This window comes from Gavia stellata, chromosome 3 (assembly GCF_030936135.1).
Source record: "Gavia stellata isolate bGavSte3 chromosome 3, bGavSte3.hap2, whole genome shotgun sequence".
Taxonomy (NCBI): Eukaryota; Metazoa; Chordata; class Aves; order Gaviiformes; family Gaviidae; genus Gavia; species Gavia stellata.
The window spans coordinates 86,711,477-86,738,827 of record NC_082596.1 but is presented as its reverse complement, the minus strand read 5'-3'; the positions used below and the strand labels follow the sequence as shown (position 1 = coordinate 86,738,827).

The 27,351-nt window shown below is 37.4% G+C and overlaps 1 protein-coding gene across 1 annotated transcript in view; it reads left to right on the top strand.

Moving 5' to 3' along the window:
* Positions 1-27,039, top strand: part of LOC104259843 (cadherin-10) — a 64,813-nt gene extending 37,774 nt beyond the window's left edge. Inside the window, exons 5-11 of the mRNA XM_059815675.1 lie at positions 1,965-2,152; positions 5,035-5,288; positions 8,544-8,680; positions 10,995-11,116; positions 23,331-23,439; positions 25,417-25,668; positions 26,546-27,039. Coding sequence (XP_059671658.1) covers positions 1,965-2,152; positions 5,035-5,288; positions 8,544-8,680; positions 10,995-11,116; positions 23,331-23,439; positions 25,417-25,668; positions 26,546-27,039 — 1,556 coding nt within the window. The remainder of the gene's footprint in view (positions 1-1,964; positions 2,153-5,034; positions 5,289-8,543; positions 8,681-10,994; positions 11,117-23,330; positions 23,440-25,416; positions 25,669-26,545) is intronic.
* Positions 27,040-27,351: the final 312 nt, after the last annotated feature.

Genomic DNA, 27,351 nt, shown 5'->3' with positions numbered 1-27,351 from the left:
TTGTAACATATAACTATTAATTGGGGAAAAAAAAGTGGTCTTTCACCATAGTCTCACATAGTAGTGAATAAATACTAAATGGGAGCAGAGTTTATTTTTTCTTCTGGTTTTTTTAACCATTAGGCGATTACAGAAAGATTATGTACTAACATAGCAAAGTACACAGATTTAGGTATTAGAGAAAGGTAATGAGAATGTCAGAGCAAATGCAAGATAAATCACTCGATTGAAACACCAAAATGTAACTGAGTAAAAATAAATTCATATAAATAGAAAGTGGAGTATATATGGCCATAAAGTATTAATTCTGCTGCTGTATAACAGTTTCATATCAAAAGCTGCTTAAGTAAAATTATATGAAGAAAATAAATTTCAATATTTTTCATTCAACATTTAATTACAAACTATATGTGAATGGGTTTACTTTTTTGAATTTTTGCCTTTTTTTTTTTCTTTTAGGTTTGGCAAACTATAGCATAAGGGAACAGAAAAAACCTAATTCTGTAGAATGAGAGAAAGTCTCAAATGTCCCAATAAATAATAGGGTTTTTTTTCAGTGAGTGTTCCAAAAACCAAAAACAGTTTCTTTGTCACTCTGTAGCTGGCTTGTAATATAGTCTATTAAGAGACACTGATAATCCTCACATGACTCACCTGTGCTTCCCTGAAGATATGATAAGATCATGTTGCCAGTGGCCTTCCCGTACTACCTTGCCACTGCTCTCTCCCCACAATTCTTCCTGATCGCACAAAACTAGTAACTCCCTTTATGGCCTTTTCTGTACTTCCTATTTGTAACAAGGTATATATGTGTTGCCTTTTGGATAGCCTGTTCAACTTTTCCCTGTTGTGGCTGCTGGCCTTTACCACTTCCATTTTTGTGTTACTGTTAACTGAACTATCTTTCTAACTGACTTTACTTACTTTAGCAAGTCTCTAAGTAAAACAGCAAATCTTGGGACACTTATCTAAGGCCGGAGAAGAAAATGGTTTTCAATAGAGCTTTGATGACTTAACTTTCATTTTTGGAAGGACAGTTGTATTTGCATTCATTTTAAAACATTTTTCTGAGAATTCTTCATAGTGTATTATGTGTCCGATGTGTTTTCCTACTGTATGTTCTGACAGATTGGACCAGAGAACTCAACACTTATTTACAGTTTTCACAGTAAGGCTAGGACATAGAATACTAAAATGTATGGTAAGATATTTATTTCAGTTTATTTCAGCATACCTGAATGATGACAGTTTTATTCGTATGGTTTTTATCAGCTGTATGACACCACAATAAAGGGATACAACTGAACTAGGAAAAGTAGCACAAAACCAAAATTGCAATGTACATAAGCCTTATTTAAGTATGAATTAACTGCTTTAACAAGTATAGGCACACCTTCTGCTTGTGGATTTTCAAAAACCTATCCCTGCATTAAAATGTCATTCAAATTTATTTAATATTGAATCTGACTATCTAATTTTGAAAGCTGCTGCTTAGAATTGGACACTGAAGTCAGAGGAGTCTGTTATTTGTATTGCTTCCATGATAAAATAGATGTAAAATGTATCCCAAAAGATTCACCTTAGATATTAAGGGGAAGAAAGCAGAGTGAAGCCTGGAAAGAACACAAAGCAGTCTTTCCAGATGATATTTCAGGAATGAGATATACAAGAAAAGTACAGACATAGTTGATTCTTCTTTGAGATAGGAGAATTAGAGGTCCTTTTCAACCCTGTTTTTCTATGATTTTGTTTTTCTACAATTTTCTTTTTAATCTTCCACCTAAAGTCTTCCCCTGCATAGTTCTCTGCCTCACATTTTGCCCATCCTCCCAGTATTAAATGGCACGCTCTCTAGAATAAAAGATACACAGAAATATGTAATCAGCTATTGTGTGACACAATGTTACTTAATGCATGTGTAATGGCTTGTGGGGCTCCTGAGTGGCTTTTTATCTCTTTGACAGGTACCATCCACCTCCGCATTCCCGAGTCCTCCCCAGTTGGGACAGCCATTGGCAGCATCAAAGCCACAGATGCAGACACTGGAAAAAATGCAGAAGTAGAGTACAGAATTATAGATGGCGATGGGACAGATATGTTTGATATTGTGACACAGAAGGACACACAGGAAGGCATCATAACTGTGCGAAAGGTGTCTATTAGCAACATTCTCTAAATGATTTTAGGGGGATGTTATGCTACAAAGGTTCATTGGAAAAAAGTGCCTAGATCATATGATGACATGTTCTAACTGCTTAACAATTGTAAGCATCCCTCATAAGTGACTGAAGGGTACTATTTCCTTTTAAAAGGAAATGAAAATAACAGGTGGTAAAAATATCTGAGACACAGCATAGGTTTAAAGCATTATTGCTGGCAAAGTATGTAAAAAATGGACTAGCCCCAATGTGTTAGTACTAATTATCTCTGTGATTTCAAGTACAGACTTCTTTAGTATTCATGTAACCTATTTTCTTCAGCAAGCAATATGCAGTTCACTCACTACTGAGAGACACAGGTTTTCCTTATCTAGGAGATTCTCACCAATTTAGGTGCCCGTGTATGCCAGAACACAAACACACTCATGGAAGCTGAGTTGCAAGCTATAATGTTTTGTTTTGTTCCTGTTTCCAACACATCAACTGGTTAACATGTGAGCAGTGAATAATAATGGTGTTGCTGTTTCAGACCTAGCTTTAGTTCTGCCCTCTGTCTTGCATCTCAGAGCACCTTCAAAGGTGTAAGATCTCACACTTAGAAATGCCATTCTCCTGCTCCTCAACAATTTCCCTTCCAGAAGTCCCTCATTTCCTTTTCATTGGGATTTTGAGATGTGTTTCTAAGTAGTTCAGGCAGCATTTCTAACATGAAGTACTGTTTATATTAGCTTTTAAAACAAATCTCCTTAAGCATAGAATAATGAATTAAACACTACTATAAAATATATATCCACATCTCTTGGTAATGGCAACCAAGGAAAAGATAAGTTCCGCAAAGATCAGAGTGTGTTCCTTTTTAATATCTATGTTCTTCTATGCTCATAGTCAGCATTGTAGTTTTCCTGGGAAGGAATGAAAATACAAAGTTTGGGGCTCGATATTTTTCCTTTTCCTGGAAGTTTGCGAAAGCTTCTCTTGAGATGCTCCTTTCTTGCTTGATTCAGATTTTTCCCACTGACTGCTATTACATTAAATCAATACAGTCTTGAAAAAAAAAGGCTAATAACTGGATCAAGCATAAAAAATTTATAACACAGCAGCTCCAAAAATGTCACCAATAAATACTAATGAACAAGATCTCATTTTGTCATTAGCAATCTGTCACATTTTGCAGTTTTCAGGATGCTTTCTCCTATTGATAAATAAGTAGCTTATTCAGATAGTACAGACAACAGCATTAACTAGCAAAGAAGAAGATATGTTCGGTTTGTTAATTTATAAAAATATTCTTTTTTTATTATTTAGCCATGTTGATTGTCATTTCTGTTTTCAATGGTGAATAACTACAAATAGCTGGTTTTCCTTTACCAAGCTCCTGTTATTAAGTCTGAATTTAATACCTGCTGCAAAAGAACTTTTTCTATACAAATTCTTACAGACAAAATAATTGCTTTGCCACAATCTCATATATTTGGGCAACAGTTTGGTTCATTATTGGTGATAATGTTGGAATACCTGTATAATCCACACATTTTATATCCACGTTTTGCAGCATAGCCTGGAGATGTCCAAACTGGATGTGAATGTACTAGTAGCAACTTAGCTACATCTGCATGGCGCACCTTCTGGCAAATTAAGCCAGCTAATTAGAATAAAGCAGGGCTAACATGGCTTCTTTGCTTCTAGGCTTGAAGCCAGCATCCCTTAACAGCAGCATGCTGCATTTTATAGACACACCAATAGTCTTTAGCTTAAATAGCAGCACTGTGTTGTATTTCTCAATTATATTCATAGATATTCTCCCTTCTGCTCTAACTGCTTTTTTAAAACAAGTTTGGGGCAGCGGGGAAACTCATTCTTTCACTGGACTGCATCTTTCTGCTCTTAAACAGACTATTTAAATTTCTAGGCTGTCACTCTGGCATCTTTCATGAGCATTAATTTGTATTTAAAAGCAGTTAGGCAGAAAAGAACAAGTCTTCTACCACCCATTTTGATGAATGAAAACCACAAGTTTAGTATCTCGCTGAGATTTTAGGGGAGTTAATGAAGTCTTCTTTGTGTCAGAAAGGTAAATTCTCAGCTTGCTCATTTCCTCAGTATCATTAATTAGCTAACACTTTTCATCTATGACAGTTAGAAAAATTTGAAGGAATAGAAGCTCTTTTCTATCCAAAATGGTTTCTAATTATAACCCTGAACCTTTCCTCCTTCCATTTTAAAAAGGAATTGCTGACAAAAATGTCAAATCTATTTTGCAAAAAACCCCTCTGACGTTGGATTCATTAAATTAAATGAAAAGGAACAAGATTAAGCTCTTACTGTTTCTCTAGATACACAGAATTTTGACACACACCCTCTCCTTAAAAGAAACCTAAAACATTCCTGATATTTAAGGCCAGCTACATTTGTTTGACAATAAGGATACTCAGACCATTTTGAGTATCCAAGAGTTTATAGTATTTCCTGAGAAATATTAGTATTAAGTACCTTGTTCTGAAATGTAAGTATTTCAAGTCTGTATTTCAAGTATTTTAAATGCTTATATGGTTGTTTCAAGTCTGTATTCTTGTGAAACAGCTTCAAAATTCACCAAATAATTGGTAAATTTGTACTGAAAATCTTTTTGTCATTGGTACTATGATAATTCAGATAACATTTAGGAAGAGAAACTTCCTCTAAAAACTATGGAAATTTCTTACTAGAGAAAGTGATCCCTATGCTGCGGAAAATTTGAACTGCACTGGGGTTTCCCTCAACCCAGGGCAAGATCTGACAAGGCTTGAGTCCTCTTTGATTTCCATTATGTATATAGGTCAACATCTGTCAATATGTAATGTAATTTAATAAACTTTATCATTGTCTTCATTTTTAGCCACTGGACTATGAGACGAGACGACTTTATACCTTGAAAGTAGAAGCTGAGAATACCCATGTGGATCCACGCTTCTATTATCTTGGGCCTTTCAAAGATACAACTATCGTGAAAATCTCTGTAGAAGATGTAGATGAACCTCCTGTCTTCAGCAGATCTTCTTACCTTTTTGAAGTGCATGAAGATATTGAGTTGGGGACAATAATAGGAACGGTAATGGCACGGGATCCTGATTCGGCCTCAAGTCCGATAAGGTAAAACTCTGTGAACACATCATTTGCTAAAGAAATTAAGAGAAATAGTAATACAACATGAATTTTCACGTACACATTGTACACAGGAAGAAGATGCTAATGTTTTTTTCCTATTATTTATTAGGGTCCCAGAGATAGACAGAATTGAGAATGATGCTATCCATAAGCCTCTGAACACCTCAGGGAACAGCCACTCAATTGTACACAAGAGATACAAGAAATGTTTTCTAGTACTCCAAATCTCAGAAAACTTGTAAAATTACACACTGATTTCAAGTAGGCTCTTCAGGACTACTTCTTGCTTCACATTGTGAAAAAGTGTCAAACCAGTCTGTGGCCCAGAAAAGGGACAGAGCTTCCTAATGCTCCCTCTGGTCAGTCCTGGAAAGTATGCAGTGCAGATCTTACTTACTCTGGTTGGTGCCTCCTGCTTTACAGGTTTGCCAGAGTGATGGCTATACAGAATAAAATTATATTTGTGTGTGCTCAAATACCCCAAGAAATTAGACATTGAAAGATTAATATCATTAAAAATCTTTTCTATGTATACTACTAGATGCTACATGCTACATCACATCTAGCTGAATGTAGTAAACTATATTTTGGTGGTGTTTTTTCTATTTGTTTTTATATAATGCATAAGCTTTAAGAAACAGGTAAGACAACGCTGCCCAAGTTGTATGTGTGTTTTCTGAAATACCAAACAAAGAACCAAAATTACATTCTGGTAAAAGAACTTTATTTACTGGCTTTGAAGTCAATTGCCACATACTTCTTAATGAGGCCCAGGTGGTAAAACTGGATTAGGAAATTGAACTGAATCTAATTTTCTCCTATGGTGATTCGTGTGTATGGAAAAAACAGGACATAACACCAAGCCTCTAAAATTTATATATATATAAAAAACTTAGCATTGCATCTTTATCCACTCTAATTGCATGAGACAACTGACAATTTTAGTAGTTATATGTTCTTAATCGTGACTGGAAAAAGAACAAACTTGAAGCTTTTGCTCATTTTGTTTCTGACACAGCTTGATGAATTGAAGAACTGTGGCAGGTATTTCCCTCATCACTATTATCTACACAGAGTAGGAACCTAAAGATTATTTTATATAATTTTCCTATGTCCTGTTGATGTTTCTTTCATTCTCACATAGAACATAACTGAGAAGAGGCAGGTGGAGCAAACCAATAGTAATCAGGGCAAAGAAATTTCTAAAAAATTGAAAGGGACTGTTGAACCTAGATTTAGTTCGCTTGAAGAAAAAAATCGAAGATGTATGTGATAATGCTCTTCATAGTACAGTAATTTCTTTTTGCTTTCATTTAATGCTATCTAGTGGAAGACAAGAAGTTTAAAACAATTTGCATAGCATAGATCAAATTCTCTTTAGTATTTGCTCTGTTCCTCAACTTCCACAGCAACCTTTTATATTCATTCAAACAATAATTACCTAGGATAATTTTTTACAAGCTTTTACTTCCTACAATATCAATATTAAATACAAAGTACTATGTGTTTACCCCAGAATTGAACAGCTAACATTTAAACTAAAGTATTTCGAAAGTTAGCGTATTTTGAAATTAGGGCAGTTGTATAATACTTTAATAATGATATGAAGAAGAAGTATTACAGCTTCAGGTTGTAGAATTTATTCAGTTTTAAATTTTTTTTCTGTTTAGCTGTTTATTTTAAAATATTTGTTTCTGTTTATTAAAATTCTATATAAGTCAGGCTTCCAACAAATTGAGTTCCAATAGCTTCCTGTTGCACTAATTTCTATTTCTGTTCAATGACTATGGAGGCATTTTCTGAAAATAATAATTTTGGTAGCAATTGCAGGCCATTAGAAGCAATATGATGGGGTAAAAGTATGTGCTTATCTCATGGCTATTACCAAATGGTATAGAATTTTCAATGAAACAATGTGGAATAGATCTTGTTAGCTAGAGAAGTGATTATTGCCTATTGAAAAACTGTTAGCTAGAGTGTTGTCAAAATAAGTTTTTTTCCTCATTAAAACTCCTTCCATGGATGAAGTAAAATCAAATGCTTATCATATAAACCAAATAGTCTTAATTAGATTTCTCTGAAAAATAGCAGTTTTTTGTTTAATTCTAACAGTTATTATAGTCAGCTAGTAGAAAAAAAAATAATTTGAGCAAGTCTTTCCTATACTTTCAGAAGTCTTTTTTGGCTGTTCTAATTTCTTTTTGGGCTTTTTTTTTAATTCATTTTGGTGTCAGCTTGTCTGTTGAGGTTTTATTTGTTTTACATATTTATGTTATTGTGTGTGGTGGAGTGAGCAAACTAAACCCACCAAAAGGTTATAGATATTGTTTTCGTATTACAGCATTTTTTCATTTGGCTCAATTTAGTTAAGTACTATAAATAAAAACACATACCCTTGATTAACCATTCAGATCACTCATAAAAGTCCATAGAAACATGAACAATTGTTCCTATTGTACTGTACAAGTGTACTAGCAGAGTTTTTTTTTTAATTTGGCCCAATTCTGCCAGGTAGTTAGATAAATGTTCTGTACTTTGCAAAATCCTACATTTAATTCCACATCAAAGGTTCAATCCTAACTTTGAAGGCAGTGTTAATTATTAAAAAAATGGAGAAAAGAGCAATTCTCTGATTCTGCCATTTGACATTCTGCCATATTGTGCTAGTAGTTTTGCCTGCAGAAGTATAGCAACTATAGCAACATAGAAGGTCCTTTAACATCATTATATTCATGAAAGTGTAAGTTCTGCATGTGAACTTATTTTTATAGAGATTTTTTTTAACTTGATCTCTAGTAAATTAGTATATCTTAAAGTGTAGAAACTAAGCTTATAACAATACTTTTGAAAAGCTCATGAATTAGCTGTCAGTCTCAGTTTGAAGAAACAGTACATCAAAGACAATTTTCCTTTCAGGATTAAAACAATTCTTTAATTATTACATTGAAATTCTGACTTAATTTTTATGATTCTCATGTAAGTCTATAAAAGCTCAGATAATCAAATTTTACACTATTGTATCATATTTATGAAATTATTGCAATTTTTATTCCTCTTCCTATGGAACTAACCTTGAGAATTTTCGTAACTGTTTACAGAAACTAAATATACGTCTTCTCAAAACTAACCTTTGTAATGTAACATATAGAACCTAAAAGTTATATTGACTTGTTGTGAAGCATATGCTTTCTTCCATTTTCTGTCATTTTGACAATACTTTTTCTTTTTTATCATATTTAGGTTTTCTCTGGATCGTCACACTGACCTTGACAGGATATTTAATATTCATTCTGGAAATGGGTCCATCTATACTTCTAAGGCACTAGACCGTGAGATATCGCAATGGCACAATCTTAGTGTTATAGCAGCTGAGATCAGTAAGCCAATTTGGTCTTTTTTTCCTTTCAGTTTTTCTTAGCCTGCAAAGTTACAGCTGTGACTTCATGAGAAAAAAGCTCCCTTCCTTTCCCCCCACCCCTTTCTACTAGATATTCTGGGAAAGTAAATTGGGTGTAGCTAACAACAGCTGTCTCCTCATTGTTTTTTCCTCACCTACTTCCACCACTGACCTTTGATATCCAAGTTACTTCTGAAGTGTTACCCAATTAAATAATAACACTGGAGTAATTCTGTGTTCTTCCTTTTCTTTGAGGACAATGACATGATTTGCTGTTAAAGTAGCAGAGTTCAGGATGGTAATCTATGGTTTTGTCTCTATCGTTTTCTTCATTTCCTTAGAAATAATTTAATTGTCTCTTCCTATGGTATCTATTCCTACAGCTCTTGGAATCAATACGTCTTACAAGTTAGGTTCAATTTGATTCCTAAGCTGTAGCATTTCCTGGACTACTTAAATCAGCTCTCTGTAGGCATTTTCATATTAAAAGTACAAAGAGGAAAGCAGAGATCCTCCTAAACCTGCTACTTTATTGAGATTAACTCTAATTGCCCAACAAAAAATGTTCTAAGGGACAAAGGTCTGATCTTTGACATCAGCTAGTGAGGATCACTTGCTTTCAAAGACACTGGGTTTTTAGGGTTAATTCTACATCAGTCAAAAAAAGAAAAAATTGCTGATGAGCAGTGAAGCATGGCTGGCAAGAACTACACTGCAGAGAACTAAATGGATCATCGCATCCTGCCAATTAACCACTCTTAGCCTGCCTGTCCCCATTTCTGTAGTCCAGAGCAATAGGCTGGTTGTACTGAGCACACCCAGTAGCTGTACTTTTTTTTTAAAAACCTTTTTTTTCCTTGTGGTGCATGGTCCTGATCTTACAATCCTTCACAGTGTTGTCCAATGTTGTAAGAATACTTTTCAGAAGTATTTATATAATGAAAAAACTTGGTATCCTTTTATGCTTATATCATAATGCTAAACTTATTTCCTTGTCAGGATACTTTGAGCAAATTTACGTTCTGGACATAGTTGGAGTAGCTAGCATTCTCCAAAGAGGTACATTAGTTCATTAGTTTTGGAGAAAGAAGTGAAGGAGGGGATTAGATTTAGGTCTTTAAATCTTTAAAAATATTACCTATTAACTGTGAAACATGACACAATGAGACAGCAGTGTTAAGACTAGAACTCCTTTGGAAAATTAGTATAAAAATGCAAAAGGCTATGAAAAACAGTGTCCTAAACCTGCCATTTTAAACAATTCAGAATGTCAAAAAAGATCCACATCACACTCTGTAGAGAAGGTATTATTAATAACAAGCGAACCTAATGCCAACTGCTCCTAAATGTTTACTTTTAAATAAATGTTTATTTAAAACAGCTTAAAAGGGGCGGAAAAAAATCAGTAATTTTGAATCATCTCTATTGCATTACAGTACAATACAATCCTATTGCATTACAGTTGCAAAATCATATAGTATTTAGCTACCAGCCAGCAGAATTCCAAGAAATGGCTGTACTTTCTTACTCCCGAGGCATTATTTCAGATTCTTGGTATGGCAACTAGATCAGCAAGTGGGAAAAGGGACACTTGTATTCCTGAATTAACCTATACTAATGAGAGGGCACTCTAAACAATACTAGGGTTTTGACTTTTGGCAAGGGAGAGGTTACTATTCTTGTTTCATAACCTAAGGTCTGAAAATCTGCGTTCATATTTTTTAAAGCAATTTAAACATAAAAACTCTGATTCCAATAAATTCTTTAACAGATCTTTTTTGGATATTTTCATTGGCTTTGTTGAAATTTCTCCCTATTTATTAAGGCACGAGAGGAATGTCAGGCTTGAAAAATTTTCAAAATGTGTATGCACAAAGTCAATAATGTCTTTTCTGTATAGAACGAAACAGATCACAAATAATTTTAAAATTTAAAATCAAAACCTTATAGCAGAATAATACTCTTGAGCCCACCAAATAATCAAATTTATCATGATAGTAATGGGCATACTTTTCATATACTATATTTGCATAGATTGATTAACAGTTGCAGCCCCTATTTTCATGTAAAATCTTAATTACTCACTAGATACCAATAGTCTAATTTATTTTTTACTTTAAGCAAAACATCTCCTTTTTTTTCAAGAGGCCTGATTCTTACCTGGTATCAATTTGTACACTAATTTGACCAGTTTCATACCTAATCTTGCACATCCATTGCTCATGAAATTGGAAGAAAACAGAAGACTTTTAGTAGGAAAAGAAACTCATTATTCTTCTTTGTTCTCCTGTCAGACAACCCCAAAGATACTACTCGTGTACCTGTCTACGTAAGAATTTTGGATGTTAATGACAATGCCCCACAGTTTGCTGTATTCTACGATACATTTGTATGTGAAAATGCAAGAGCTGGACAGGTATGCCTTTGATAAACACTTTCCACTATCCAGTTTTGCTACAGCACTCAATTGTAGATCATTCTTGCCTGTTGCTTGGGAGAAATCATATCCAAAATAGCTTTTGAAATGTTAAAAATGAACACAAAATAGCTCTGTAGGTGAGCCTTAGAGTGAAATATCAATGTATTATTACAACAGTATCAGTGTGTGAATTACCACTTTTCTTTACCTAACCCTACTGTTAAATCCTGACTAGATACAGCCAAGAGACATGGCCATAATCAGTTTTGCCGTTATGTTTGCGAAGCAAAATGTTATAGGTAGCTACTAAAAAGTTTGATCCGCATTTTCAATAACTCTCAAATAGCAAAATTCGGATGTATTTCAATCCATGCTGATGGTGATTACAGACATCTACATCTGTCACACCTTTTTTGTGATTGTTAGGCCTATCTTTTATTATCACACCAAAAACTTTTGAAAAGAAAATACTAAACATACATTTTTTTAACTGGTAACATAATATTTTGTTTTGCCTCCTAGAGGCTACAGAATGCGTACTTCAATTTAAGTGAAATCACTACAGTGCTTAATATCTGATTCCTAATAGGCAGCTGCTTATTAGAACTGTTAAAAAACTGTTTTCCTATTACAGCACAGCATGTCCCAGAGCACAGTTGGCCAATAACAAATCCTTTACAATGGTAGCAGTAGTACCTCAGTGCAATCATTTTAGCACCTTTGAATAGAATGTGGGAGAAGTGTCAGCTTGTCTTAACTGTTTGAGTCCTACAAGTATGACATTCAGGTTGTATTACAAATTTCACCTTCAGGTTGCCATTCTTCTTTCTAAAGCAAAATCAGTTTGAAATTAGAACAGAGGGTTAAAGGCCCAAATCTATGATGCATAAAATATCTAAAGGTACTGAGCAAGGGCATTTGTCTGCTACAAGAGATAAGATAATTCAAGCTGTTGGATAAATAGAAATCACTGGCTAAACATCTAGAATTTCTGACAGTTGTAGTGTCTTCTATAAATGCTAAAATAATATTTTAATCACTTTCAATCTGAGATATGGATTAAGAATTGGAAAAGTAGAACACTGAGTTTTCCTCTTCCAGTTTCACAGAAAATTTCCTGGGTAAAAAACATTGAAGTGCATTAATCCACAAATCTTACTCTGTTTGAGGTTTTAGAATCTGTTCTGTCCGGGTAGCTAGCTGTAAGGATACAGGAAATGCTTAATAGACCAGTTATATTTTCATGTAAACATATTTTGAGGAACTCTATTTTTCTGAGCTATCTAGAATATTGAGGTCAATATAATTTAAAAATAAATATAAAAATTATTTCGGCATTATGCTGGTTTTCTGTTTATATTCAGAAAAGGCTGTCAGTTAAAAAGTTGAAAAAAGCCACACTAATAATTTATGACTAATAAATGAGAAGCTAAATAAGTGCATGTATCCATAAATGTTTATTTAAATTGTTATATTGCTCAATATTGTCTCCTTTATCAGAAAAAAGTGCCAAGTTTATTAAAAGGTATATAACATTTTTTTAAAAAATCTGAGTTGCAAATGGTTGTTTAAAGAAAACAATTCACAGGAAGAGAAAAAAATGCAATACAGGATAACATGAATAAGCTATTTCAATGTAATTATATTCTTCTTGCTTACTGGTAGATCATAAACAAGGCTTGTTATTTTGGAATTCAGTCTGTCCTGAGGGATTGAATCTAATCAATCCATACTGAACATGGTTGTCTAAGTTTTGTTCCTCCCACATTTATGCTATTTTTCTTTCCTTTCAGGTTTTCATAATTATGTTTGATCCATGATGAAATTTAAATCTTCCATTAGATCACTGAAACTATTACAATACTTTATCAGTCACAAATTCTGTGGTATTCATTTAAATATTACCTGTGTCCTACTGTCAAACATTTTAATGAATATTAGAGTTTTCCAGTTGTTTTATTTTCCCTTAAAACTTTCATTTATTTATCTAGAAGTATATATAAAGTATATATACACACATATATATACTTACATCTATAGACACACACACTATATATTACATACGTGTGTGTGCACATGTGCGTATACATATATACACACATAAACATATATGCATGTATATAGCAAGAGAGGGAGGGAGAGTACTTTTTATGAAATGTGATTTTTGGGGTCTGAGTGACTCAAAAGGCCTGTGATTTTTTTTCCTGCTTGCTATTACTGTTGATGTCAGATCGTACCATGACCTTCCAAACAATGGGATTACCCTGTTCCAAAAAGCTCGAGCTACAAACAAGCAGCACCTGTGTCAGAATGCCATTTTGATGGCTGTTGTTCTTTCAATCCCCCCAAAAATGAGGACAATCTTGGTGTGATGGCATAAAGGGGACACAGGTATTCATGTGGGCTATACAAGGTTCACTCAGTAGGAGCTGAGGGGAAGAAAGGCATGTAATGTTCAGACTGCTGTGGTCCTGTACACAAAGAAGTTCAGCTGTCCTCCACTCCCAGGTGGGAAGAGGCAGGAAGTGGGCATCTGGGCAGATGGATTCCCACTGGTTTTGTCAGCTCCCAGCTGCCACACCTCTGGCAGCTCAGCAGCCAGCCTCCAAAGATCCTCTAATGTAAAATACAGGAATCAGTGTAGAAAGTAGAACTCAGTCCTACTTTAGAGAGATTTTACATGGAAGCTGAGTATATTTTTTCTACATATTCACTTTTCCTATAGTAATGGTCAGAAGAAGGGCCCTTTGTAAATGACCTCCCTGAAGAAAAGAAGGCATGAGCTGACCTGGACAGCAGCCAGGTACCCACCCAGCCACTCCCTCCCTCCTCAAAAGGACAAGGGGAGAAAATAAGATGAAAAAGAAAATGGGTGGAGATGAAGACAGGGAGATCACTTACCAATTACCATCACTCACAAAACAGACTCAACTTGGGGAAAATTAATTTAATTTACTGCCAGTTAAAAATAGGGTAAGATGGTGAGAAACAAAGACAAAAGAACTAAACCACCTTCCCTTCATCTCCCACTCTTCCCAGGCTCACCTTCACCCCGTGATCCCCAACTCCTCGACTTCCTCCCCCCTCAGCAGTGCAGGGGGATGGGGAATGGGGGGCTGTGGTCAGTCCATAACAGCTCCTCTCTGACGCTCCTTCCTCCTCACACTTTTCCCTGCTCCAGCCTGGGGCCTTCCCACGGGCTGCAGGGAAACACCTGCCCCACCGGGGGCTCTCCCGGGGCCGCAGGGATCTCTGGTGGGGCGCCTGGAGCTGCTCCTCCCCTCCTCCCGCCCTCCCCTCGGGGCTCGCAGGGCTGTTTCTCACCCCGCTTCCCTCAGCCCTGGCTGCCGGGCAGCCTTTCGCCCTTTCTCACAGGGGCTTTCCCGCCGCGGCTGAGGGGCTCAGCTGTGCCCTGCGCTGGGGCCGCTGGAGCCGGCGGGAACCGGCTGTGTCCGGCAGGGGGCAGCACGGCCGCTCCGCACGGAGGGTGCCCCTGCGGACCCCCCCCCGCCGCTGCTTCCAGCACCTGGGCACCTGCACCTGCCCCAAGTGTATTGTGATGTTTAAATGGGAAACTGTTTAGTTTTCTTTTATTTCCCTTTGGCCATTCACCATCTTCTCCTACTCTGGTCAATGTAATTAATATAAGTATATATGTGTCTGGGGGGCTATATACATAAAATTTTAAAATACTGAGTAACAAACATATACCAAGTCACATAGGCCTTGCATTGAGAGACCTATACCATCATGGGTTCCCAGTGATGTTCTGGTCCTTTCAAAGATCACGTCCTTTCTCTGAAGAACTACCTGCCTGAGCCAGAGGTAGGAAGCAGGTAGACGGCATGGTTCCCTCCACCTTTCAAAGCCTCAAAAGTAATGAGGAAAGTTGTGTTTTCATCTGTTTGGGTCTCCAAGCATGCTTGTTACAATCTTGCTGTTATTACCCTTTATTTTACCAAATCTATACATGCCCACTCCCTTTTTCCAAAGTTATATAAATCAGTCTAGCTCATCATGGATTCTCTTTCAATGACATTTTAAAATATGAATGATTTATTCTTTTTTCTTTTTCCTATATCTTAATTCAGCATAGATGATATAAACACACTAGGTTTCTTGAATCAATTCTTTTTATGTTGCTCCTCTTCTTATCAACTCATTTGACCCATATAAAAAACTTTTTTAGGGATATTTGTCCCACCATAACCTTGCTTAAACATGGCTTTTGATATCTTTGTATTTCCAGCAATTTCCTTATTATATTCACCAGGTATCTTTCTAATCATTATTCCTTTTATTGAAAAAATAACTAAAACGTGTATCTATTGAAAAACTAAATTCTTTGCTGTTCTGTTTTCTAGGAATTCAATTTTCCCTCCTTCTTTTTAGATGTTTTTTATAGAACTTTCTCATATCCTTTGATCCCTAAGTGTTATTTTATCTTTGTCTTTTGCATCTCCCTAATTTCTTTTGTCATATTGCAATTTGTTATCAATTTACCTGAATATTTTTTTCTTTTCCTTTTCCATTTCTTTATTCTTACTTTAGTTACTTCAGCATATTTCCATAGATCTTATATCTTCCAGTGGTTTTAGCAGTATCAGAATTTTCTTCTTGCTTTACTTTTTTTCAAGAACTCTCAAAGTTTTACTTTGTTTTACTCTGGTAAGAGAAAGTTTTTATAATGCAAATCAATATTAGGTTTCTAAATAGTTGTGGGTTTTTTTCTTAATAGCACATTATATTTTCTGTTCTTTGCACAGAATTTAAAAGCAAATATATAGTCTGTTTTAGAAAAAATAAACATTTCCTTAAACAGTGGGTAGAATGCATGCTCAAAGAGGACCTACCAAGCACAAAGGTGAATTGTGTTGCAATAAGCAGCCTAAACAGCAAACTCGTTTCTACTGTTTCATCATTTTTTAGTGGCTAACAACCCTCTTTGTCTACTTTGGAGCCCTTGATTTCCTTACTCTTTTCAGACAGAGTAATATCCTTGGCTTCCCTGCAGTTGTCAGTGTTTTCTGGCATTGCTAGACGTGGCACTTTGGGACATGGTTTAGTGGGCATGGTGGTGTTGGGTTGATGGTCAGACTTCATGATCTTAAAGGTCTTTTCCAACCTTAATGATTCTGTGATTCTGTGTGTGATTCTGTGAGAAGCAACTTACTGTGGGTGTAATGTGGGTATCCCATTGGTCTAAGGGAAAAACAACACTGTGTGAAACCATGTGTAAAACAGGCCGTATCACATTAATATAGTTACTAATATCATCAGGAAATAGTATGCAAAACATGCAATATAATGCTTTCAACTTCTGTTTGTGGGTTTTTTTAACGTAGACCAAAAGTTCTCCCCCATGCCCTGTCCCATGGGAGTGAACCAGAACAAAGAAGGACTAAGACTAACTTATGCATTTGAATGCATTGCCTGGAGCAATGGAATACTAACTAGGCTTGCCTGTCATCAAAATTCCAACATTAAATAAGTTTGTGCAAGTATCATATACATACTCATGTACATTGCATCATGTAAAAACTCCCTTAGATTATTAATACTGTTTTGTGTCAGTATAATTACCAATATAGATGCTTTAGCTACAAAGGCTATGGAGAATAATTTTATGACAATTCCAGGCAAAAAAAAAAGACTTCCCAGATTTCCATTTTTGGAATAGTATTGATAACTTCTAAACTTCTTCAGACAAATAGCTATTTCCTGGTAGTCTGTCACTTTCTAAAAGTCTGGTTTGCTAAATCGGTTTCTCATGGAAAGGCAAGGGGAGAGTAGAAGTTAATCATATTTACTTCCTCTTTCAGAGGGTCCCTTATAACCAAACAGGATTTTCTAATGAGACTTAAGGATAGTTACTGCTGCTTGTTTAATTACATTTTTTAAAGACATAATACAAAATGGTATAGAAACTGAGGAATAAGACCTTTAATGATTCAGTATTGTTCAGTTTTACTAAGAAATAAAAAGAATGTACATTAACAGTAGCAGATTATCTGCAATACCCGTTGTCTATATTTACAATGTAACACTGGGTGGTAGATGACCTATAAGGCAGAATTTACATTCTGCCATTTCAATTCCTCTCAATTGTAGGTTTATATCTGAAAGCCCTTGAGAAAGGGTAAAGGCTGCTAATGTACATATTGGTTACAAATAAAGAGGTGTACCCAGTTAGAAATGTTTCTTTTTTCTTCAAGTGGATTTGTATATATTTAAGAGACTCTAAGTAGTTACCTTGCCATCCACTACGGCCCAGAGATTCAGAGTCAAGCAAGCAATGGCTAAAAACTAGTATACTGAAGGCTTTATGAGTCCTTGAAGCTTCAAGAATAAATCCAGGTTTGGCAAAACACAGATAGTATTGCAAGTGGCTGCCTAGCAACTGTGCAAAAGGCAAAGCTCATGCAAAACAGCTCCCATGGTTCGTTACAGTCTTAATTACTCCTATCAGTTCTGTGCCCACAAACAACTGGATAATAACCAGATAAAAACTGTAAAGTCATTGGATTTACCTGTCAGACTGTGGTACAGTCTGCTTAAAGTGGTTAGATTTGTGAAAATAATTAAAAATTTGAGTGAACAAAGACCCACTTTCATGAGATCCATAAGGTGCCCCAAGATAGCTAAGACTGGAATGCTAGAGCAACAAGACATGGAGCAGCAAGCACAATACACGGAAAGTCCGGAAGATAATATAGTGATTCAGTCTTAGGAAATACTTCGTCACATGTTGCAATTGCTTGCACTAGGGAACAAAAGGAAGAGTCAAACACAAAGAACTGTCTGATACAAATACTATGGAGTGGAAAGGTCTGACTCCAACCCAAGTCTTGATTAGACAAGTCTTGGAGAAGAGGCAGGATCCTTAGAGTCCAAATGGCTAATCTGAAAAAATTGTAAGAACAAAATTCCCTGTGCCACGCTGAGATCCTCAGTGCTTCCTCATTTTCATTTAGATCACAACTGGTAAAATAGAGGAGAGTGGAGGAAACAAGTACAACAGAGCTATTTTGACAAAAAAAAAAAAAAAAAATGCAGCTGAGAAGGATTCCAGACCTCGGCTTACTCTCAAATAGAAGTTGTGATAACTCTTTTTGCTCAAATCAACAATCAGCAAGTCAAATATGTCCTATTTAGGACATCCAAACCTGTGTTTCTACTATAATTGTCTGCAAGAGAGATGGAGTAGGCAGCAAAGAAATAAAGAAATCACCAAAACAACCTGTATCATTGACTATGGCCTACAGCTGAACTTTTAATGCTTCCCAGCAATGCAGAAGGAATCTGCTTTCCCCCTTCCTCATTTGTATATTGTATCCACGTGTTTTCTGAAACTTGCTTCATGTACGGGCCTTGAAAGAGCACAAAAGTTCATGCAGTGCCTCAGAAAGCTAACAGGAAGATGCTGCTCCCTCCAAAGACCAAAGGCCAACTCTAAATACATCCACACTGAGCTTTCAATCTGGTGAATAGCATGTTCCTTGTGATGACATACAGGAGGAACTCGAGTGCACCAGTGATGTTCCAAGGAGAACTTTCCAGGATCACACAGGAGATGACGAGTACTTGCTCTATTAGAATGTGTACATGGCCTCATTTGAAAAGGAGCTAGAAATGCACTTCCCATGTGAATTTCCAGTAATATCCTCATTTGCAAAAAAATTTATAAGTATCTTAAAAGTTTAGGTTCTAATTGAGAATAGCAAAACAAATCATGCTTTTGTTTGTGATGTATTTTACAATTTAATTTAGAGGTGCTGTAAATCACAGAATCACAGAATCAGTATGGTTGGAAAAGACCTGTAAGATCATCGAGTCCAACCTTAAAAAAAAAAAAAAAAAAAAAAAAAAAAAAAGCAAAAAAAAAACCACAACACCAAAAAACCCACCAAAAAAAAAAAAAACCACAAAACCCACGCCACACAACAACAATAATAAGCCACAACCCACCCAACACCACACAGCACCATGTCCATCAAGCTACATCCCACAATGCCACATCCACACGCTCCTTGAATACCTCCAGGGAGGGTGACTCTACCACCTCCCTGGGCAGCCTATTCCAATGTTTCACCACTCTCTCAGTAAAGAACTTTTTCCTAATGTCTAGCCTGAACCTCCCCTGTCGCAACTTGAGGCCATTTCCTCTAGTCCTGTCACTAGTCACTTGGGAGAAGAGACCAACACCCACCTCTCTGCAACCCCCTTTCAGGTAGTTGTAGAGAGCGATAAGGTCTCCCCTCAGCCTCCTCTTCTCCAGGCTAAACAACCCCAGTTCCCTCAGCCGCTCCTCATAAGACTTGTGTTCCAGACCCCTCACCAGCTTCGTCGCCCTTCTCTGGACACACTCCAGCACCTCAATGTCCTTCTTGTAGTGAGGGGCCCAAAACTGAACACAGTATTGGAGGTGCGGCCTCACCAGAGCCGAGTACAGAGGCATGATCACCTCCCTGCTCCTGCTGGCCACACCGTTTCTGATACAAGCCAGGATGCCGTTGGCCTTCTTGGCCACCTGGGCACACTGCTGGCTCATATTCAGCCGGCTGTCAATCAACACCCCCAGGTCCTTTTCTGCAGGGGAACTTTCCAGCCACTCATCCCCAAGCCTGTAGCGTTGCCTGGGGTTGTTGTGGCCGAAGTGTAGAACCCGGCACTTGGCCTTATTGAACTTCATCCGGTTGGCCTCAGCCCATTGATCCAGCCTGTCCAGATCCCTCTGCAGAGCCTTCCTACCCTCAAGCAGATCAACACTCCCTCCCAACTTGGTGTCGTCTGCAAACTTGCTGAGGGAGCACTCTATCCCCTCATCCAGATCATCAATGAAGACATTAAACAAGACCGGTCCCAAAACTGAGCCCTGGGGGACTCCGCTTGTGACCGGCCGCCAGCTGGATTTCACCCCATTCACCACAACCCTCTGGGCTCGGCCATCCAGCCAGTTTTTTACCCAGTGAAGAGTGTACCTGTCTAAACCACGGGCCGCCAGCTTCTCTAGGAGAATACTGTGGGGAACAGTGTCAAAGGCTTTGCTGAAGTCCAGGTAGACAACATCAACAGCCTTCCCCTCATCCACTAGGCGGGTCACCTGGTCATAGAATGAGATCAGGTTGGTCAAGCAGGACCTGCCTTTCATGAACCCGTGCTGGCTTGGCCTGATCCCTTGGTTATCCTGCACGTGTCCCGTGAGCGCCCTCAAGATGAGCCTCTCCATAACCTTCCCCGGCACCGAGGTCAGGCTGACAGGCCTGTAGTTCCCCGGATCCTCCTTCCGACCCTTCTTGTAGATGGGCGTCACGTTGGCAAGCCTCCAGTCATCCGGGACCTCCCCCGTTGACCAGGACTGTTGATAAATGATGGAGAGCGGCTTGGCAAGCTCCTCTGCCAGCTCCCTCAGCACCCTTGGGTGGATGCCATCAGGCCCCATAGACTTATGAGTGTCCAGGTGGCATAGCATGTCGTTAACTGCTTCCTCCTGGATCATGGGGAGCCTATTTTGCCCTCCATCCCTGTCATCCAGCTCAGGGGGACGGATACCCTGAGGGTACCTGGTGTGGCTGTTAAAGAGTGAGGCAAAGAAGGCATTAAGTACCTCAGCCTTTTCCTCATCCTTTGTGACAATGTTCCCCGCCGCATCCAGTAGAGGATGGAGATCCTCCTTGGCCCTCTTTTTGTTGTTAATGTATTTATAGAAGCTTTTTTTGTTGTCCCTCACGACCGTGGCCAGGTTGACCTCTAGCTGGGCTTTCGCCTTCCTAATTCCCTCCCTGCATGACCTAACGAGGTCCTTGTATTCTTCTTCACTTGCCTGCCCCTTTTTCCAGAGGTGGTAAGTTCTCTTTTTTTCCCCAAGCCTCAGCATAAGCTCCTTGTTCAGCCAGGCCGGTCGTCTTCCCCGCCGGCTCTTCTTACGGCACATGGGCACTGCCTGCTCCTGCGCCTTCAAGATTTCCTTCTTGAAGAGGGTCCAGCCTTCCTGGGCCCCTTTGCCCTTCAGGACCGTCTCCCAAGGGACCCTCCCGACCAGTGTCCTGAACAGGGCAAAGTCTGCCCTCTGGAAGTCCATGGTAACGGTATTGCTCACCCGCCTCCTTACTTGGCTAAATATTGAAAACTCTATCATATCATAGTCGCTAAGCCCAAGACGGCCTCCGACCTTCACTTCTCCCACCAGACCCTCTCTGTTCGTAAACAGCAGGTCAAGCAGGGCACCTTCCCTTGTAGGCTCGCTTACCAGCTGCGTCAGGAAGTTATCTTCGACACACTCGAGGAACCTCTGGGACTGTTTCCTCTTAGTTGTGTTGTACTTCCAGCAGACATCCGGTAAGTTGAAGTCCCCCACAAGAGCAAGGGCTTGCGACTGTGAGACTTCTGCCAGTCGCTTGTAGAACACTTCATCAGCTTCTACGCCCTGGTCGGGTGGTCTATAACAGACCCCCAGCAGGATATCTGCCTTGTTGGCCTTCCCCCTCATCCCTGCCCATAAGCATTCAACCCCTGACAATGTATCTAAACACATTGTTTCACTATGATCATCAATTTTACACCAACTGACTGCCTTCATGATCTCCGCTTGTGAAGTAAAATGGACTAGTGTTTTCTTGACTTCATTTTGCAAAAATCTCTAAAGATTTATTTGATAATTATCACTAAATAGTTAGAGTTTCATTCTTTAAAAACAAATAATATACTATGCTTGTATTATCTATTTTGTTCATCCAGTAAGTTATTGGAGGTTTATGTGAGAAAACAAATTTAGAGAAAGACAAAACTCCAGTTGAGAAAGCAAGCTGCTGTATTAAAAGAAATCCAATCCTTGTCTCATGAAGAAATTTGTTGCTGTATTCTGGATGGACAAGAGAGAAATTGGAAGTTAATCACGCATTTGTTAAGGCAAACAGGAGTACATTGCAATTGTTGATGTTAAAGATGATCAGTCCTGATAAAAGCTGTGATATGAAGAGCAATGGCTGTGTTTGGAAGAACTGGAAGAGGAAAAACAAACATGGTTTAACAAGTATGCCACAGGGAAGGAGTAGTGTCAAAAATTAGATTTAATTACATGCTTGAAAAAACACTGCAATTTAAAATGATGGATCAGAAATGAAGAATAAAAACAACCTAAGCTAAAGATAAACCTATTTTTGTAAGTTAGACATAATAACATAACTGAACATTCATGCATGCATGCACAAAAATTCAGCCATAGGTACATTTTTTACTGCTACAGTATAAAAAACCACTCTGAAATAAAGCAATAAAGATGTCAAAAATTGTATTTTGTTTGGGAAACGACATTTTGCCACCCTTATGTGTAGAAAAGTCAGTGAAAAAAAGCCACACATTCATTTACCTGACAGATAAACAAATGTTGATAAAAGGCTTGCCATTACTTCCCCCAAAAATACCCAAATGTTTTGGTAGGCATTGCAGAAAGCACTCAATCCAAGTATTGAACTGACCTGATACAGCTTACTCTGAGAATTTTGACACCAGATTCTCATCCCCCTCTGACGTGGTACATCTCTAGAGTATGCTACAATCTTTTGAAAGAGTTGAAATAAATATATATATATATATATATATGATCTAACTGGCATTTTTCATCTCAGGAATCTTACTGGTGTATTTTGTTATACTAATAAATAGAAAAATCTTGGCTTAGAAACAAATGGTTTTATTTTGAAATTTAATTTGAAACTTTAACTTCCCTATCAGAAATATCTGTTTGATAAAATACTATTTTATCACAAAAATATCCTCTGAATTTCTGTCTTAGATGTTGATTTGAATTTAAAATGATGGATCAGACATGAAGAATACAAATGGCCTAGGCTAAAGATAAAGCTATTTTGGCAAGTTTAATCCTCTTTGTAGTTACAAAAATACATAAATATGTATTGAAAAAAAGAAGTAGAGGAGGACTAAGGTAGAAGCTGGCCATTTTACATGTGTACCTGTACCACAACATGAAACATGTATGGATGCTCTTGTTGGAAAAGCTTGGATGATATGCTTGTTTAACAATTGTTCAGTTAATATGTTCTACAGATACAGTATTAAGTCAATATGTTTATAGTTTGAATATGAAGTTGTCTTAACATTTCTAGTCTACTTAAAGTAATCAGACAGCTGTATCAAAAACCTAGTTGCATTTGGGTTTTTTGTTGTTTGTTTGCTTGTTTTTTTCCTGCAGCTTATTCAAACCATAAGTGCAGTAGACAAAGATGACCCTCTTGGTGGACAAAAATTTTTCTTCAGTTTAGCTGCTGTTAACCCTAACTTCACTGTTCAGGATAATGAAGGTAAAATTCACACCTGTTCCAGGGAAGGAGTTTTATCTTTGCTGCCTGGCATACATTCCCGAAGTATATTTGCTTTTGATGTCTATCAATATGTAGAGAAGCCTTTGAAGAGGCTGCTAGCAAGAATAATAATTTTACCTGAATGTTTGTGGTTTAGGACTTCTGCATTTTCATCTGTGTAACAGAGGCAAAAATTATGGCAAAAATGGGATAAAACAAATTATAAAGAAAATCAATAAAAGTGTTGGTTTGGGATGAGGAGCCAGATGAAATGCTTGACTGAAGGAGAAAAAAAAGGTTTAAAAAATGGCTTCAGCTGACAAGTTCAGATTTTTCACTTTAGCCTTCTGTCATATAGCTTTGACTCCTCTGATCTTCTGTTTTGCTTCTTTCTGACCATTAATGAAAATAACGGCTCTGAGCACATAGCCACTTTGGCTTTTCTTTTGATCCTTTGTCAATCTTTCTTTATCAGAGAAAATTTTCAGAAGATTCTCTTGGGGAAGGGGGACTATGCACCCATTTTGGCCTTCATTACCAGTATGACTAACTGAGAGGGCTCTAGATTGCAGAAGAAATAAATGAGGGGAGACATGGTACCAGCCTTCAAATGTGTTAAAGGCGTAAAGGCAGTGGGAATAATCCTCTTTTCCTGATGAAGATTTCAGGAAGTAATAGACTGTAAACAACGTGAGGAATTTTAGGTTAAACAGAGAAAAAAATTCTAACAGTAGTGAAAGTGAAGAATTTAAATAAAATTGTTTGGGTACCTTATAAAATCCCCAGCAGCAGAGGTATTTAAAGATCCGTCAGACACATAGTTTTTGACGTTGAGTGAAAACAAATAGCATACCCAATACTGATGAAGAGATGCAATAACGGAAGATTTTGTGTTTCACATCATAGAGGCTATGAAAGAAATATATCATTTAATATTTTAAACAAAGATTATATTGTGGTGACTAGGTCCTGAGTATATAGAAGTATAGATCTTGTTATTTCTTTTCTATCTGTAAGTATTTTATTTCTTTTTGCACATGGGTTATTTTAATTCAGCCTGAAGTTGGCTGGCAAGATAGCTAACCACCTACCTCAAGAGATCCACATGTATGATGAAAATTAATTTTTCCTTCTAATGGAAACTAAATCTGTATTTTCTCTCTTTTGGACTAAAAAGTTAGCAACTCTAGTGTTGGCTACCACTCTAGTGTTGTGACCCTAACAACAGAAGTAAATAATCTCTCCCTGTTATTCATTCCTTCCCTTTCTTTCCTTCCCTTCCCTCCAGCGTCTCGGTGAACAGCTTTTGATGCTGAAGTATACTGCATACAGCTAAGATTTGTCTGCTACAAACACAGTTTAGTAAATTCACTTCTCAAAACTGTGCAGGAATACCTACTGTCTTTCACATTTTCTGAATTCCTAAGACAATTTTTCCCAAAAAAATCTACTCCATGTGCTAAGGTACATAATTCATTGTTCTACAGTATGTTGAAAGTGTTTTGGTGTGGAAAATCTCTTACTGAGTTTACAGAGAGCATTCCTGTGGGTGTTATCACAGAAGATCCATAGAAAGAATCTTTCAAAACAGCGTGCTTGTTGAACAGCGTGAAGTGGAATGTTATTTTTTCTCAGTTGGCCACTTCATTTCAGGGCTTTAGCCCTGAACTGGAACTATGTATGTCATGCACTGCATGCATTAGTCTACAAAACATTTTAAGCTTTGAGAAATCCCCTTTTCAAATCACAATCGAAGGTGCTGCAGAGGCACAGAGGAGCAGGCCAGATGTACATAAAAAACTATAAATAGCTTTCTGATCAAATGGAAACATCTTTAGGAAAAGAGAGAGTTCACTATGATTTCAGAAACAATTTCAAAATGCTACCAGTGATATAAAATATGATGGTTTGCATGTACTATAAATGATATATTTTTATATTCATATAATCTACAACAGTATATTTTAATCAATCTAGATAACACTGCCAGAATTTTGACAAGAAGGAATGGCTTTAGTCGACATGAAATAAGTACTTACCTTCTACCAGTGGTGATATCAGACAATGACTACCCGATCCAGAGCAGCACTGGCACGCTGACCATTCGAGTGTGTGCCTGTGACAGCCGTGGGAACATGCAGTCCTGCAACGCTGAGGCCTTGCTCCTCCCTGCTGGCCTCAGCACAGGGGCACTGGTTGCCATTCTCCTCTGCATCATTATCTTGCTAGGTAAGAAAAAGAAATGCATCTTTCCCGCCATGAACAAAATCTTCAGGCCTGATACATTTTACAAAACTATGCAGATTGGTAAAAGTAATGATCATGGATTTTGCAAGAAGAATTTAATTGCAACTTAAAACAAAAAGAAAAAAAAATGCAAAACCTGTTTGTCTGGGAATTGGACATTGCAAATAAGAATTCAAGTCCCAGACTGTTAAAACTATCAGTGTGCAGCCAGAAGCTTATTTTTTTCTTTCATTAAGTTGTCCAAAAAAGAAGATCAGAGAGGAGGAATAGCATAATCAAAAATCACTTTCATGCCTTTCATTTTAATTTTTTTTTGAGGGAATGTCTCTTTTTTATTTAAATAACTATCTAAAGTCAACATGCAGTATATATTTCACACAGAATATGCCAGTAAATAGTATTTTTACTATATTAAAGCACTGCCTATCCAGACGTTTCTGTGCTGTAATAAAAAAAAAGATGTAAATTTTGTAAAACCTCCAGTTTGAGTTTTTCAGAATATCACTTAATGATCTATAAGTCACCTCAAAATCAGTTTTTAACAGTATACTTTGAGCTTAAAAAGGGGAAAAGATCTTTGGAATAGACCTGATTATTTTAAAACTCACTCAAGTTACAGAATGAGCATGTAGACAAGCTCATGGTTCTGTAAAGCAGAGCACACAATGTGTGTGCAAAATAGCACATCTTGATATAGACCTTACAGTGCTACCGTAATACAGATAGAGATGTTTATCCATTTATCAGACAGAAACGAACTGCTGAAATGTAGCTCAAATAAAGCTTTTGTACCTGGTGGATTTACTACTAAGAAATTGTTAAGTGAGATCTTTACCCATTCTTTGTTTCTCTCTTTAAGTTATAGTGGTGCTGTTTGCTGCTCTGAAGAGGCAACGAAAGAAAGAGCCTTTGATCCTCTCTAAAGAGGACATCAGAGACAACATTGTGAGTTACAATGATGAAGGCGGTGGAGAGGAAGACACCCAAGCCTTTGATATTGGCACGCTGAGGAATCCTGCAGCTATTGAAGACAAGAAGCTTCGACGAGACATTATCCCTGAAACGTTATTTGTACCACGGAGGACTCCTTCAGCACCAGATAACACAGATGTCCGAGATTTCATTAACCAAAGGCTAAAAGAGCATGATAGCGATCCTTCTGCACCACCGTATGACTCGCTTGCAACCTATGCCTATGAAGGAAATGATTCAATAGCTGAATCCTTGAGCTCCTTGGAGTCGGGTACTACCGAAGGAGACCAAAACTATGATTACCTCCGAGAATGGGGCCCTCGGTTTAATAAGCTAGCTGAAATGTATGGTGGAGGAGAAAGTGATAAAGACACTTCTTAACCTACAGTAGGCTACTTTTTTTTTCCTTTGAGCGGAAGTAATTTTACAGACACCTTCTGCACTCAACAGTATTTAACATTCAGGAAAATTCTCCTGCCACTCAGCACAATGATTTCCTTTTAAAATTTGTGTTAAATTTGTCCATTACTGTCATTCATTCTTTCTAGTAGGATGCCACTTGGAATATATACAGCATTTTATTTAATCACCTTCCAAGAGCCAAAGCTATGGAAATTCAGTGTTGTCCATTTTAGTAAGTAAAATAAAAAATATCTTACCTTCAGAAATTTGAACAGGGTGATAATCCCTTAA